The 14666-nt window shown below is 42.0% G+C and overlaps 1 protein-coding gene across 1 annotated transcript in view; it reads right to left on the reverse strand.

Annotated features, from left to right (window-relative positions):
- LOC139740398 (dynein axonemal heavy chain 2-like) overlaps positions 1 to 14666 on the reverse strand; it is an 80909-nt gene that overhangs the window by 15846 nt on the left and 50397 nt on the right. Inside the window, exons 54-68 of the mRNA XM_071650991.1 lie at positions 14450 to 14582; positions 12981 to 13120; positions 12284 to 12494; positions 11542 to 11658; positions 10727 to 10868; positions 9913 to 10199; positions 8786 to 8950; positions 8220 to 8345; positions 7537 to 7685; positions 6626 to 6843; positions 5682 to 5964; positions 4840 to 4984; positions 3056 to 3255; positions 2337 to 2463; positions 1440 to 1525 (exon numbers count right to left, since the gene is read on the reverse strand). Coding sequence (XP_071507092.1) covers positions 1440 to 1525; positions 2337 to 2463; positions 3056 to 3255; positions 4840 to 4984; positions 5682 to 5964; positions 6626 to 6843; positions 7537 to 7685; positions 8220 to 8345; positions 8786 to 8950; positions 9913 to 10199; positions 10727 to 10868; positions 11542 to 11658; positions 12284 to 12494; positions 12981 to 13120; positions 14450 to 14582 — 2529 coding nt within the window. The remainder of the gene's footprint in view (positions 1 to 1439; positions 1526 to 2336; positions 2464 to 3055; positions 3256 to 4839; positions 4985 to 5681; positions 5965 to 6625; positions 6844 to 7536; positions 7686 to 8219; positions 8346 to 8785; positions 8951 to 9912; positions 10200 to 10726; positions 10869 to 11541; positions 11659 to 12283; positions 12495 to 12980; positions 13121 to 14449; positions 14583 to 14666) is intronic.

The raw sequence follows: 14666 nt of genomic DNA on the forward strand, positions 1-14666 counted from the left end.
AATATACATCACTTTGAAAACATCTCAGTACAACTGATACCAATTAACTCTTTATGTGCCATGGTGGAAACCCCCTGTGTGCCACGTTATTCTGAGACACGAAGGTAGTCATGCTTTGAGAAAGAATTCTGTTTTTCCAATTTATATAACTTCTACAAATTTCTGTTAAGATGGGCATAATAGTAGGCAAAGTTAAAGAGGAATGCCAAGCTTTGTTTCGATATAAATTGTATGACGAATCTATTTTCAGTATTTCCTTTGAATGGCCAGTTGCTACATTACTGTAAAGGCATGACTTTTGCACATAAAACCATGACAGAAACTTAGAATGTACGAGCAAATCTAGTTGGGAACACCGCTTGATAGTCAATCACCACATAGAATGCAAGCCGTATATGAGAGGAACAAAAGCACGAGAAACGCTTTCATTGTGCCGTGAGATTAGCAGTGATAAGCGAATTATCAATCGGTTTTGGCGGCTTTGTTTGTTGAGCAGAATATGTGAAGTTGGCACGCTGTCGACTGAGTCGGACGTGCGAAAATGGCACATAAAGAGTTGATTACAGAAAGAAAGCAACCAAAATATTGCACACCAATAGGTGCAAGTATGTAAAGTACACATAATTGGATTTAAGAAATCAATTCTGCTTGTTACAACTAAAATACACTAGTGTCCAATCATTCATATTACAGATAAGAAAACATGAAGCACTTTATTTTTCGCATATATTTGGTGTTTATACACCTAGTGTATTTCTTCAATATTTCTTAGCTCTTTTGTTTTGGATATGGACATGTCTATTGACTTACAATGAAAATGAAACTTATCATTCAAATGATCATTAGAATGGCATGCTCTGTGCAACATAGATGGGAATATACTTGGTTTATATGATTCATGGACTAAATATATAATTGAAAGGAATACAAACTTGTGCAATATATATATATATATATATATATATATATCAAAAGACAAATATACAAGAAACTGCTGTATTAGTACATAAACTGATTGTGGATTAAATACCCCTACGCTCTTTGCATGAATGATTCTGATTCATGAATGATTCTGTGAGCATTAGTAAACCATGATTTGATGAAAAGTAAAAATAATGAAATGAGAATCACTTCTCCAACAAAACATATTTTAAACAGATGCTGTTGACCATCAGTAGGAACTATACCCTAGGGAATGTTGGTACTTGTCAACTTGTCAATTATTCTCAAGGTATCAATCAACTGTGATTAAAGAGCTCAGTAAGATCAAACTGGACCAATGCTTTTTAACAGCAGTGAATTTGAATTCCATGTAAAGATATGTTTGCCTCTGTTTTGCTTTTTGGTAGTCATCATCGAAAACAATTCTACACAAATTGAATTCTACACAAATTGTTATTGGAGTAAAAGTGTCAGATTAATGTAGGGTATAGACTCACTTGTCAAGTTCAGTGATGTTATCCCATGATGCATCTGCCAGCCACTGGGAACATGGATTGTCCATCTGCTCCTCTCTATCAAGAACCTGTAAAAGAGATAGAATGAAATGACAGCACAAATCTCAGCAAGGATAGCAGTCTCCTCAGTGAGGGACATGCCAGCATTACTACCCTGGCATTGACAGGCACGTACACATTAGCAGAGGTCACACTGGCAAAAGATGGCGAAGTTTAAGATCGTGAGGTCTTCACAATCTTTGGTTGTCCGTCCTCACTAGCAGCCAAACTTCTCAATCTTTAAGTTTTCAAAGTCACTAGTGCAAGTGCAAAAGAGTACACTGTCTGACAGCTGTAATAATGATTGTGACGTAACAATGCAGACCTGTACATCACAATGACCGTGTGCTTCGGAGGCACCTCCCGCAAACAGATGGTGGACTGATCATGTGACAAACTTTGCAAAGCTTCAGTTGGTAGTGTTCACATTGCCCAAAGGTTGAGAAGTTTGTTTGCCTGGGTTTTTTGTTTGTTTGTTTGTTTGTTGGTTGTTGGTTGTTGGTTGTTGGTTGTTGGTTGTTGTTGGTTGTTGTTGGTTGTTGTTGGTTGCTGTTGGTTGTTGTTGGTTGTTGTTTGTTGTTTGTTGTTTGTTGTTGTTGTTGTTGTTGTTGTTGTTGTTGTTGTTGTTGTTGTTGTTGTTGTTGTTGTTGTTGTTGTTGTTGTTGTTTTTTTTTTTTTTTTGGGGGGGGGTTGCTCCAGTACTTAACATCTTAGAACTATAGAAATTATTTTGCAAAGAACCCTCTGGTATCTGCTAGCCACTGGGAACTGTTAAATGATATATCACCTCCACCTGGATGTGGGTGGTTGCCATGAGGGGTTGCTAGGCATGACACTTACCACGCCTCCCCTCAGGAAGAAGTTGTACTCATCCATGTTGAGTTTGCCCGCAGCCTCCAGGATCTTGGCACACATCTGGAAGGAGAAGAGAAGCTTGTGCTTCTCAAACAAACCTCGGCAGGTGAACCTGGGATGACAGGAAAACAGACAAGCAACAAAATACAGTAAATATTGATATTTCTGCGGTGTGGAAATGGGGAGGGGAAGGGGCACTGTAAAGGGAAGGGGAGGGGTTAGGGAAAGGGGGTAAGGGCAAGGAAATGGGGTGAGGTGAGGGGAAGGGGAGCGGTGAGGGTAAGGAAATGGGGTAAGGTGAGGGGAAGGGGAGAGGTGAGGGGAAGGGGAGGGGTGAGGGGAAGGGGAGGGGTAAGAGGAATGGGAGGGGGAGGGGTGAGGGGAAAGGGAGGGGTAAGAGGGAGGGGAGAGGAAGGGGAGGGGTTAGGGGAAGGGAAAGGGGAAGGGTTGAGGGTTGAGGGTTGAGGGGGAAGGTTGAGTGGGAAGGTTGAGGGGTGAGGGGAAGGGGTGAGGGGAAGGGGGAGGGGTGAGGAGAAGGGGAGGGGTTAGGGGAGGGGGAGGGGTTAGGGGAGGGGGAGGGGTTAGGGGAGGGGGAGGGGTTAGGAGAAGGGGAAGGAGGAGGGGTTGGGGGAAGGGGAAGAGGAGGGGTAAAGGGAAGGGAAGGGGTGAGTGGAAGAGCAGGGGGAGGGCAGGGCAGAACGCACCTGTACACAGCATAGGTGTGGTATTCGTTGAGGTTGATGATTCGCTGGTCCAGCTGAGGACTCCTCTGGCTCTTATCAATGGACACGTTGAAGAGGTCAATGTAGGCATCCAGCGAAAACTGATACATGGGGTCAATGCGACCCATGTCGTTGAGCACGAAGAAGAGAATGGAAGCCCTCTGGGCACAGGGACGGTAGCCCTAAAAAGCAAATGGAAGAAGAAATGCCACATTTGTGATATACATGTTGCTCATAAATTAATGGAACGGAGCACTTTCTTTATTTACAATACTGGCGTCATCATATGCAGTTATAACCTAGGCAAGAATTCAAAAATTCAGAGGGAATGCACACTTCATTAAGCTTGTCTTTGTCTGTGAAACAGTGACGCTACATTTTATAAATATCGTCCTCGGTCACATCAATTAATGAGTTTTTGCTGATGGCTCGCATTTATCAGTGCAAACTGAGCAGAGTAATATACTTGAACAAAAATGTCTGAAGTTGCTATTGTAAAATGACAGTGATAGCCAAGTGATACTGTCAGATATGGTAGTCTTGTATGTGGCCTCTGGACGTCTAGCATGACTTTACCCATTTTGTCTTTTCCTGTTCGCCTTGCTAGTTTGGACAGTCTAATGACATCTTCAATACCACTACCTGGCTACGGGGATGGCGAAGGCATATTCCTCATTCAATGTCATAAACTTGCTCATGGCCATTCTTCACTATGAATTCACATCCTAAAAGGTAACATATTCCTTTGTAGATACTAAAGGCTGTACGGTAGTGGTCCACTCAGTATGGGACACTGAGACACCATGGCAGGGGCTTGAATCCTGGACATCCTGATTCTTCTTCTTCTTCTGATTAAGTCTGCCTCCTTCAATAGACTGAAGATTCTTGCAGACTGGTGCTATTTACATTATAATACAATTTATTTACAGATATTTACAAGCACATAGAAAATTTGACGAAAATACTAGCCACTGTGATCAACCGTTAGACGGTTTCGAAATGATCCCACAGATGGCGCTGAAACAATTTCTGACGACAGGGAATTCCAGTTCCTTACAGTTCTTGGGAAGAACGAATGGCGATGCGATTCAGTTCTCGAATATGGTACCTGATAGGAGTGTGGTTGCGAGGCTCTCGTTAACTGAGTAGCCTGTTTGATGATATAGTCCTGTGCTGAAAGAGGAGTGAGATTATTGTGTATTTTGTACATCATAATTAGCCTGTCATTTTCTCTGCGCTGTTCCAGAGTGGTCCAATTAAGTTCTTGTAGCATTTTGGTGACACTCGAGGTGTTATGGTAGCGATTTAAAGTGAATCGCGCAGCTCTTCTCTGGACCATTTCCACTTGGTGGATTAGGTTCTTGGTAGATGGGTCCCAAACTGTGGAAGCATACTCAACAATTGGTCGAACCAATGTTTTGTAAGCTGTGGCTTTAACATCAGAAGATTTTATGCGAAGATTGCGTTTTAGAAATGCAAGCACGTCATTGGCTTTATTGACAGTATTGTTGATGTGTTGGGTCCACTTCAAATCAGAAGTGATGGTTACACCCAAGTACTTCACGGATTCAACAGATTCAAGAGGGGCGTTATTTAGATGATACACGTGTTGCACCTTACTTCTTTTCCTGGATATCATCAAAACCTTACATTTATCTGTGTTCAAATCCATCATCCATTTTTTCGCCCAGTCACCAATTTTGTACATTGATTACCAGCAATGTAGTCCAAACCACTAGACCAACACCAACCCTGTCTACACTAACCTCACGGGCAGCATCAATCTTAGCCTCGGTCTGCTCTGAAACCTGCAGCTGCTCTCCAACCTCCTCAGAAGTCTTCTTGGATGACTGCAGGGTGTTCACCAGCTGTTCATCATCCAAGAGGGAGCCCTGGGCATCGTTCAGCAATCTTTATCGACGGAAGGGGATAGAATCATTCAGAAAAGGAAGCTTATGAAGTGAAATTACCAAATATCACTAGTTTGAAAAATACAATGTACCACAATGTACACATTTGAACCAGCGTTATCAGGCATCCACAAGTATTCTGATGTCAAAACCACTATTGATGCTAACTGACTTGAAAGACGTAAAATTTAGCAATCGCAAAGAAAGAGCTCTAAGACAAGTGTTGGAGCAAATTGAGCTCAAAGATAAACTGCATGAAGGCTTCACAACTTTTGCATGGAACATTAGCAAAATTAATGTTTATTTACAGTATAGGCAGCATTTACACTGGTAAAAGTTACAAAGTACAAAGAAAAATACAACCAAACTCATAATACATATTAGTCATATCCAAATTTATATCCTGTCAGATAAACCATATGTTTGTGTTGATGAATACATGCAGGGTCGTATATGTAGCAGCATGTCAGGAAACATAAAGTCCAACAGTACATCATCTCACCTCAAGATCTTGTCTTCTATTTTCACCAGCTTCATAGTAATTGTATTCAAATTTGTTTACATCCTACTACATACTTTATTTGCTGACACAAACAGTTTATTACAGGAATGCAAGTTTACATTCCTGTAAGTTTGTGTCAATTGATACATGCAGAGTCACATGCAACAACAAGGCATGCAATATTACATTATCTCACCTCAAGATCTCGTCCTCCAGTTCCACCAGCTTCTTCTTGCCGGCTGCAATGTTCATCACCAGGTTGTCCTTCTGCTCCTCCAGTTCGGGCCGCTCCTTGCGGACCACGATACCCAGCAGCTGGGCCTCCAGACCCTGCTCCTTGACGGCGAAGTTGACGATGCTGGTCTTGGTGGAGATCTCTGGTGTGTAGTGCGGGTTGCTCAGCTTGGTAGTGATGTAGAACTTAAAGTCGGGGTTGTAGTCGAGCTCCTTGTCACCCAGACGGATCATGAGTCTCCCTCCTGCAAGTCACATGACAGGGAAACATTTGACGACATTTCACTGACCCCACAACATTGCTGATGCACTCTTAGTACACTGACTTGGACATTGTCATGATGTTTACAACCATTTTGTTGTTACATATTTACACAGCTAGTGTCGAGTACACAACAAGCAATACATTTCTTTTCTTCACTATCATCTGCATCATTACTATCCTCACCAAACTGAATCAGCTTTGTGAAATTAACTAAATGTGCATCTTTCTTGACCGACAATTGAATTGTTAAATAATAGAATCAGCGATAATCACAACTGAATCGTCAGCATTTGTATTTTCATCATCATCATCATCATCATCATCATCATCATCGTCACCATCGTCATCATCATCATCACCATCATCATCATCATCTTCATCATCATTCTTGCTACTTTGATATTACCAGGAAAACCAGCAATGCTGTTATTGTGGTAAATGTCACTATGGATGTCATCCCCTTGATTGTCACCAACTTGGTTGTTGATGCCATCATCACTTTCACGACTGCCATCAAGTTTCAATCAATTCAACTAACAAATGTTATTGCTGAGAGGGTGAATTGCTGTCATCACCATCATCTTCCGTCAATTTTTGCAGTGCATATTGGGTGTTAGGGGAATTAAAGAACCCTGCCTCACCTTGCTTGATGATGGACTTGTTGAGGATGGGGGCCAGCGAGGGGTCAAGCTCCTCCTGCACGTTCTGGAGGAGGACGGGGAAGCCGTACTGGATGGCGTTCTCCAGGGTGCGCAGGTAGTCCGACTGCTGGAGGTCGATGATCTTCAGGCCCCGCTTGCCCTCCATGTTCCTGATCCACTTGATGGCCTGGCACTGCGGGTCCACCATCAGTGGCCATCTGTAGTTGTGGGGAGAGGAAAAGGGATTAGTTGTCTTGGGGTTGTTTCGAGTGCCTTGAGAATAGGGTCATGGGGTCAGCTCTAGAGCATTACGAGTAGCAGTCATGGGGTAAGCTTTCGTGTATCATAAGTAGAGGTCAAGGGGGGGGGGAGCGGTTCTGCAATACCTTCACTTTAAGGTAAAGAGATCATATATTATTAATATACATCATCAGTTGAGAGTGCTGCTGTCATTTCAAGTACCTAGATGGAAAGGGGACGGTTAAAAGGTCATCTCATTCATCTCGTGACTGAGGAAATTTGTGGATGTCTATGAATGTGGTATGTGGACCTTGTGAACTGGAGTCTTCTCTTGTACCTCATAACCTACCACTTTTGCATGAAGATGGTAATGGTATAATGACATCATAAAATGGTCTTATTTACTCAAGGTAGTCTCCTCAGTGTTAACACTATTCTTCCAGAGGGCCCTGTCATCAATTACCCCAGCAAAATACTGATTTTTACACTTCAGTCAACAGGGACATCAGGGGTGAAAAAAAAAATCTGCCCAATGACATAAGCAGAGTAAATTCAGGACCTCCATTCAAAGTCACAAGTCTTATTTATTCATTTTTGTGATGGCTGGAAGATGACTACGACAGCTTAAAAGTGAAGAATGTCATTGCCATCTTCTTTGATGAGGAGCTTACCTGTTGCCCCTGGTTACGATGACCCCATTCTCCGTGGAGAAGGCATCTGAGGGAAGACCCTGCATGTTCCAGTCCCTGACCACTGTCGGTTTGGACAGGAAGGTGGAGAAGGAGAAGTCTGGGCTGCATGGAACCCCCAGCTTGCTGACCTGTGGAACATTTGGGGAAAATGTGGTATATTTTCACATTTACAGCATATATGTGTGAACCATCTCTGTAAATGCACTTATAATTCCCATACATTTTTCCAGATGGACATGACAACACAATCTATAACAGTGAATATAATACATTATATATTTTTATCAATATCTCTCTCTCTCTTTACGTATCGTCGTTGGGGCGACAAGTCCACGTATCTGAAATTTGCTGAAAATTACTGAGTTGGATCAATGGTCAGATAATCAATTCAGTGATATCCTGTCCAAATCCTAGCTGTCTTACTCCAAAAATGAAGCCACTACAGCATGTCAAAGGCTCTCCCATTTGATACGGTGCTTGGCTGCCATGTCTTTTTGCTCTGCTGAATATTTGACATTCTGTAGATACAAAGTCTTGCTACCCCAGCGACGATATGCCGCTCTTACTATACATAGAACAATTATATGATGAAACAAAGAGTCAAATGTAATTGCAAATTGTAAAATGCAATTTGCAAGCTTGATCATGGCTGTCAATCTTACCTCTTTCAGCCACACCTCCTTGACCAGGTGGTCCCTGTAATTGGAGAGGAAAGGTCCCATGTAGGACATGAAGGCAGCAGCCACCAGACAGTCTCCTACCAGGTATACCATGTTCTCCTCTAGATCCTTCAGGGTACAGGGTGGAAAGATAACGTTAACAGTCATGGTGATGACAATTAGACAGACGAAGAGAGGGATAAAGGCAGTATAGCATGACATAGCTATGCACAAAATGTAGCCGGTAAACACAGTGCTTCAATATCCTCTCAAGAAGTCACCATAGTACTGCATCCTTCTCGTATTGCGTATCAAATGTCACTACTACCGCTACATTATAACCTGCTGGAGACGGTGGATGCTAAATGCACCCTACATGGTTATGAATGTATGGGACTTGAAGCATTTATATCAATTGTAATAAAAATCATCAGTAAGGTGCCACAATTTTATATCTTACAAGGTGAAAAACTTTGAAGTGCCTTTACTATAATATATTTTTGTATACATTAAAATTTCCCCGGATATACAAACTATGATTCCCATGAGGTCAAGCTGCTGAACTCTACCTGGACATTCAGCTCCCATCTGTCCCTCTCTCCGGCCAAACCGGACACCAGCTTGCCGGCACGGTCAAGCTTGATCTCCATCTGCTCTGCCTTGATCCTCAGCTCCTCCTTCTCAGCCAGCTTCTCGTCGTACTGCTTCTTCAGGTTCTCCATCCGATCTGTCACCTGTCAACGAAGGAGGAGTTGGAGTTAGAGTGTGAGTTGTTGGCAGACAAGGAGGAGGATGGGTGAGGAAGAGAAAGAGGAGAAGGGGAAGAGGGGAGGGGGAAGAGGTGAAGAAGGAGGTGGGGGAGGAGAAGGTAGAGGAGGAGGAAGAGAAGGAAGAGGAGGAGAAAGATGAGGAGGAAGAGGAAGAGGAAGAGGAGGTAGAGGAGTAGGAGGAGGAGGAGGAAGAAGAGGACGAAGAGGACGAGGAGAAGGAAGAGAAGGCGGAGGGGGGAGGAGAGTCAGCCACGCCAAACATCAAACGAATTGGTCCTACTTCTAGCAAAAGGGTTCACCGCAACCCCAGCCTTAGGCACAGTCTACAGTGTATTGGAGGACTTACACACACCATAAGGTTAACTGACGGTGCAGCCATACATGTAAGACAATTACGGATTCAATTTCCTGTTGTTGGTGTAGCAACAATCAACTGTACTTGACACATGAAACGCACTGGCCAAATTCCCTATTGAAGTCTACCTTGAGGTGTCCCTTGTAAAGTTAGCTTTGTTCAAGTTATATTACATACAACAGCTTATATAACCCAAACCACATGTGCTTTGTTAAACTATTTTCTCTTAAAACAATTCTTTATTTATTTGGAAAATTCTTCTCATATGCTGTCCCTCACCAATAAGTTTTTAATTTCTTACTTACTCAATTACTCTGACAGCATAACAGATCATAAAATTAATTGGTAGTTTCTGTTACCAGAATGAAATCTTAAGAACATCTCTCCTCTTCTTAGATTTATACTTTTTTCTTCATCTCCAAATGAGAGAGATGGTCAAGTTCAAACACTAATTAACCCGTTGAGAACGGTTTGATTTTGCTACAACATGCATTTCCCATAGACACCTGCCCGAGTATACTCGGGACTTGTCCTCAACAAGATAACGAGACTGGCCCCGTGGGAGACATACCTCTTTGAGTTTGGCCTTGGCCTCGGCTAGGATGGCCTGCTTCTCTGCCAGGGTGGCCTGGGCGTTGTGCAGCCTCTGCTTCTTGGGCTCCACCACGCGGTAGATGCGGCCGTACACCTCCATGGCCCTCACCCACATGCACAGTGACTTGGCGGCCAGCGACACGCGGCCGATGATGTCCGGCTGGAAGTCGGGCTGGCTGCAGTACTGGCCGATGCGCTTCAGCACCCTGTCCGACATGTTGTCCTTGTCGAATTCGACGAGGTCCTTGATAAAGTTTTGGTTACCTGTGGGTTAAAAAAAAAAAAAAAGACAAAATTTAGTTTAAAAGACAAATCCAGCATACACTAAAAGTGTCTGTCATGAATAGAGAAATACTTTACCGAGCTTAGTGGTATACTGCTACTCAATGTCTACTCCTTGGCACAAATTTTCATTTTAAGAGAAAACTGTGAAAAGGCAAAAGTCAATATTAGTCTCCTATTCCGATATCTTCACAGAAAAAAAAAATGGACAAAAAGATGGCTGCCTACCTTCACAATTACATTGATATAAAGACAATACATTCTAATAGTCAAAAAATCCTTGTTAGAATTAGACCTGCTGTCTAGATGCAAAATGCATTTGATAACATACTGCGTTACTGCATTGTTGAGCTTATGGGAAAGGATCAATACAAAGTTAAGATAAGACTGGTGTAGTATGCCATTTTAGTGTCCACATCCGTCTGTATCAAGTTTGTCACATATCACATAAATGGGGTTACAGCCTCAGAAATTTATTCTGATCCTGTGGGATTGATTGAAAGCCTTACCAAGCTGCCTCTTAGCCTCCGCCCAGGTGGGTTCATTGCCCTTGAGAATCATGACGGCCTCCATACACTTCTCCACCAGGACGGGAGGACGGCCGTAGGACTTAATCTCTCCAATGTCCTTCTTGTTCAGGGCCTCAAGAGCCTGTGGACAAAGAAAACACAAACAAACAGAAAAAGAAATGCAGTTAGTTTGCAGATCATATATGAGGGATGTATAGGTGCAAAATGAATGGTCCACGACGACGGCCACTTTGTAATTTCGAGTGAGGTAAATCCAGCCACCCCTGTTATCAAGCACAAACCCAGATCAGAAATAGATGATGATGACAATGATAATGATGATGATGACAACAACGACAATGATGATGATGATGATTATTATGATTATGATGAACAAATTGTTAAGAAAGTGTTGATTTGAGTCAAGATAAAACACAGGTGTACATTTCTTATGAAAATGGAACTTTCTGTTTTTAGGAAAGATAGCACTGAATGAAGGCCTTACACTCTGTTTATCACATGTGTGTTTAGATCTGTTTTCATTCACAGTATACTGAATACACCATATATTGAGCGAGTCTAAATTTTTGTGAATCAGGACTTCCTGATGATTTTGTGAGTGGTTAAATTCGCGAATATTTTCATGTGTCTTTAATTTCACAAATAGCACCTGACTCGTGAAATTAGCGAAAAAAAAAACCTTACGAAATATTTGCTGTATACTGTATTGCACATGACAGGCTTAGGGACCTTGACAAAGGAAGTCTCATGAATAAGGCACCTCAGCCCACAACTGACCCTCCCCACTGACTGACCTTGACAGCCTCCGCGAGGGCGGGCAGAGCTTCAGCCAAGTCCTGCTGGGCAGCGTCTGCCATCTGTTTACACCTCACCTCTTCCTCACCAATCTTCTCACTGCGGGCTTGCACAGACTGCAGGGAGGTGGGGGGGGGGGGGGGGAGGAGGAGACAGGACAAAACAGAACGTTGCTTATCAACTTCTACATCCATTGCACAAGAAGTATATCAGCCCATAGAATTACAGGCCAGGGAAAACAAACATGGCACACTATAGTGACAAGATTTGAATAAATTGTATGCCCTTCTCTCCCATCACATATCTAAAATAATGCCTCCGGCACCACTTCGTGTCGGAGGCATAAAAAAGCAGCAGAAAGGCAATGATATCGAAAACTGATCGAGAAGTCACATGAGCATCACAAAATTTTAGTGCCAGAATGTTGCTAACATGACAGTGTCTGCCCATATGTCAAATATGTTTCATGCGCCATTTTGCCAAAAAAGAAAAAAAAAATCGCAATTTTGCATCTACATTCTCCCTTGCTCCAACCCAAAATACAGTGATACCGTTTAGCGAGTCAGGCAACAAGAAACCTAGCATGTATGTGCACACACAAAAAATGTCAAAATCAAACAAACTTTGAGCAATGATATCTACAAAGAAGTATTTTCCTAGTATTCTCCCACTTCTCCAACTAAACTGACAATGCTCGGAAATAGAACTTTGAAGAGACGGAAGGGCCAGAAGGTAACTGACCTTTTGCTGCTCATCGGCTTCCCTCTTCTGCTGGACGATGACCACTAGGTATTCCTCACACTGCTTCTGAAACTGGGCCACCTTGACCTTAGCCTCCTCCAGCTCTACGGACATGACCTCCACCTTGGCTCGGGTGTCGTCGATCTTGGACAGGCCGTTCTTCAGCTTGTTGGCCGCGTCACCGAGCTCCTTGCGCTTCTCGTACAGCAGTCTACAAAAGGTTCGGAGAAATTGGAAAACGGTTCAGTAGGTTGTCATTTTATCTGTTGTAATTCAGTATATTACCTGTTTCACATCCACTACTCTGAAATACGAATATTATGCGGTCTCATAACCAGTGAAAACAACAGTTCTTCTATAAAATTCCGCTCAATCAATTAAATTACTTGTTTCTGATCAATTTATTAGAAATCATCCTAGACATATTGTGACCTCCATCATCATCCTTTTTGCACAATTGGTATCACCTTAGAGAAGTCACATCTGAATAGATTTTATGTTTATGCCTGTCTACATGACGTAGATCCGTATGATTCTAATTTGAAGGGCTCTGCTGCAATAGAACTGCTTTCATACTCAATTTAACAAAATATATATCCAATATGAAATTGAGAAATTTGATTAACTAATGACACCATTTTCTCTTTACATTGTGCTTGTAAAGAAGAACTTTTGGATAGCTCAAAGTTGGTCTTACGTCTTGTATCCAGTGACGAGCTCCAGGTAGTTGGTAGGAGTGACATAGTTGTGACGTTTGAGCTCAAAAAGCATCTGTCTGGAGCTTTGGACCACAGACTGGTGCATGGTGCAGAAGATCTGGGCAATGTTTGGCTTCAGCTGGGAACAGACAAGAAAAGGACAAAATAATATGATGATGGGGAATACCCAAATGACAGCAGCATCCTTGAAGCAATTAACAATCCTACAGGTTTGTGTAAGTATCATATATCAACAGTATGCAGCTCTACACTATTTGTAAAGGTGAACTGACAGACTGGTAGTGTGGAAAGCTGAATCAGTTGTACTACGGTTTATCCCACGCCTGAGCTATTTCAGTCATTTGTCTGTTATGGCGGTACCATAAAATGCTGTAATTTAGGAAACAGACTGCGAAGTTCTAACTCGTCATTCATAGAAACCCCTGGCAATTTCTACCTCATTGAACCCTAGCAGTCTTGATTAAACATTTCATTCCACACACAAAATGAGTACCATCATCAAGATAAATCAAAAAAATGTGCACATGGTACTTTTATCCTGAACTCAGTAACCATTGCCAAATGTACCAATCAAATGAATTCTCTAAATACTCTTTGACTGTCCAACATGGTAGAGCAGATGACCCATTTTGACCTTGTATGTTCCAGCACTAGATTTTGCAGATAATTTATTTTTCTTTTTGTCTCATACCCGGAAATGGTTTAAGGTATAATGTAATTTTATGGAATTTCATGAATATTCATGTACTGATTGGCAGTGATTATCTTGGAAACTTTAGGGTCAATGATCCATGTCAATTCAAATTTTCATTATTTCTTGTGTATGCAGTGTCTGAGAGTTTCTTTCTTGTTCGAATTGTTCTTGTTTTGTGTGAGCCTGCGTGTCATTTTGATTTTGTAATTTTACATTTGTATATTTATGTAATACTGTGTATATATATTCTCACTTTTGTAAAATCATTTGTAATTCAGCCTCAGGCTGCGATCAATGATTTGTTGAATAAAGATACCATTAATATAATATAAAGAAGGTTAAGTGCATGACATAAAACTTGGCACTCAACAACAGAGTGGACTGTGGATGAGGTCATGTGATATTGGAAATTTATACAAAGTTCACCTAACCTGATGAATCCTCATTTTTGATCGACTGAAATCAGAGGAGTTAATCTTATATGAGCAACTGCCTGCAGCCTCATTCAACCCAAACTGCCCCATAGTGCTAAACTGACCCATAATACTAAAGTGCCCTCTTTTGGGACATAATGATCAAGCTCCTTCAGGTCATAACACGGAATCTAGATCCCTCTGGCGGAGCAATGATATCAACAATGCCCCGAAAACCAGTCCACAGCTGCATACCAGTACTACTAGCTAACTGCTTTATACATAAAGGTGTTCATATGAATACAAAGAATAGAATGAAGATTGAGGTATGGTGCCTTACCTCCTCATTTTCTCCTACATTGATGGACTCAAGGTACTTCTCAGCCACTTCAGTAAGGGCTTCCTTGGGCCACTCACTGAACCAGTCAATGGTGGTGCAGTTCACAAAGGCTGGGTACATACGGATGCGGTTTCTGGGGGAAAATTAGAGCACAGCATCATTGTTACTAAAGGGTACTTACAAATATATTCTGTGGTTACATCTCAAACTGGTATTT

Source organism: Diadema antillarum, unplaced genomic scaffold (genome assembly GCF_040938485.1).
Source record: "Diadema antillarum isolate AM-2024a unplaced genomic scaffold, OU_Dant_1.0 seq00000853_RagTag, whole genome shotgun sequence".
Lineage (NCBI taxonomy): Eukaryota > Metazoa > Echinodermata > Echinoidea > Diadematoida > Diadematidae > Diadema > Diadema antillarum.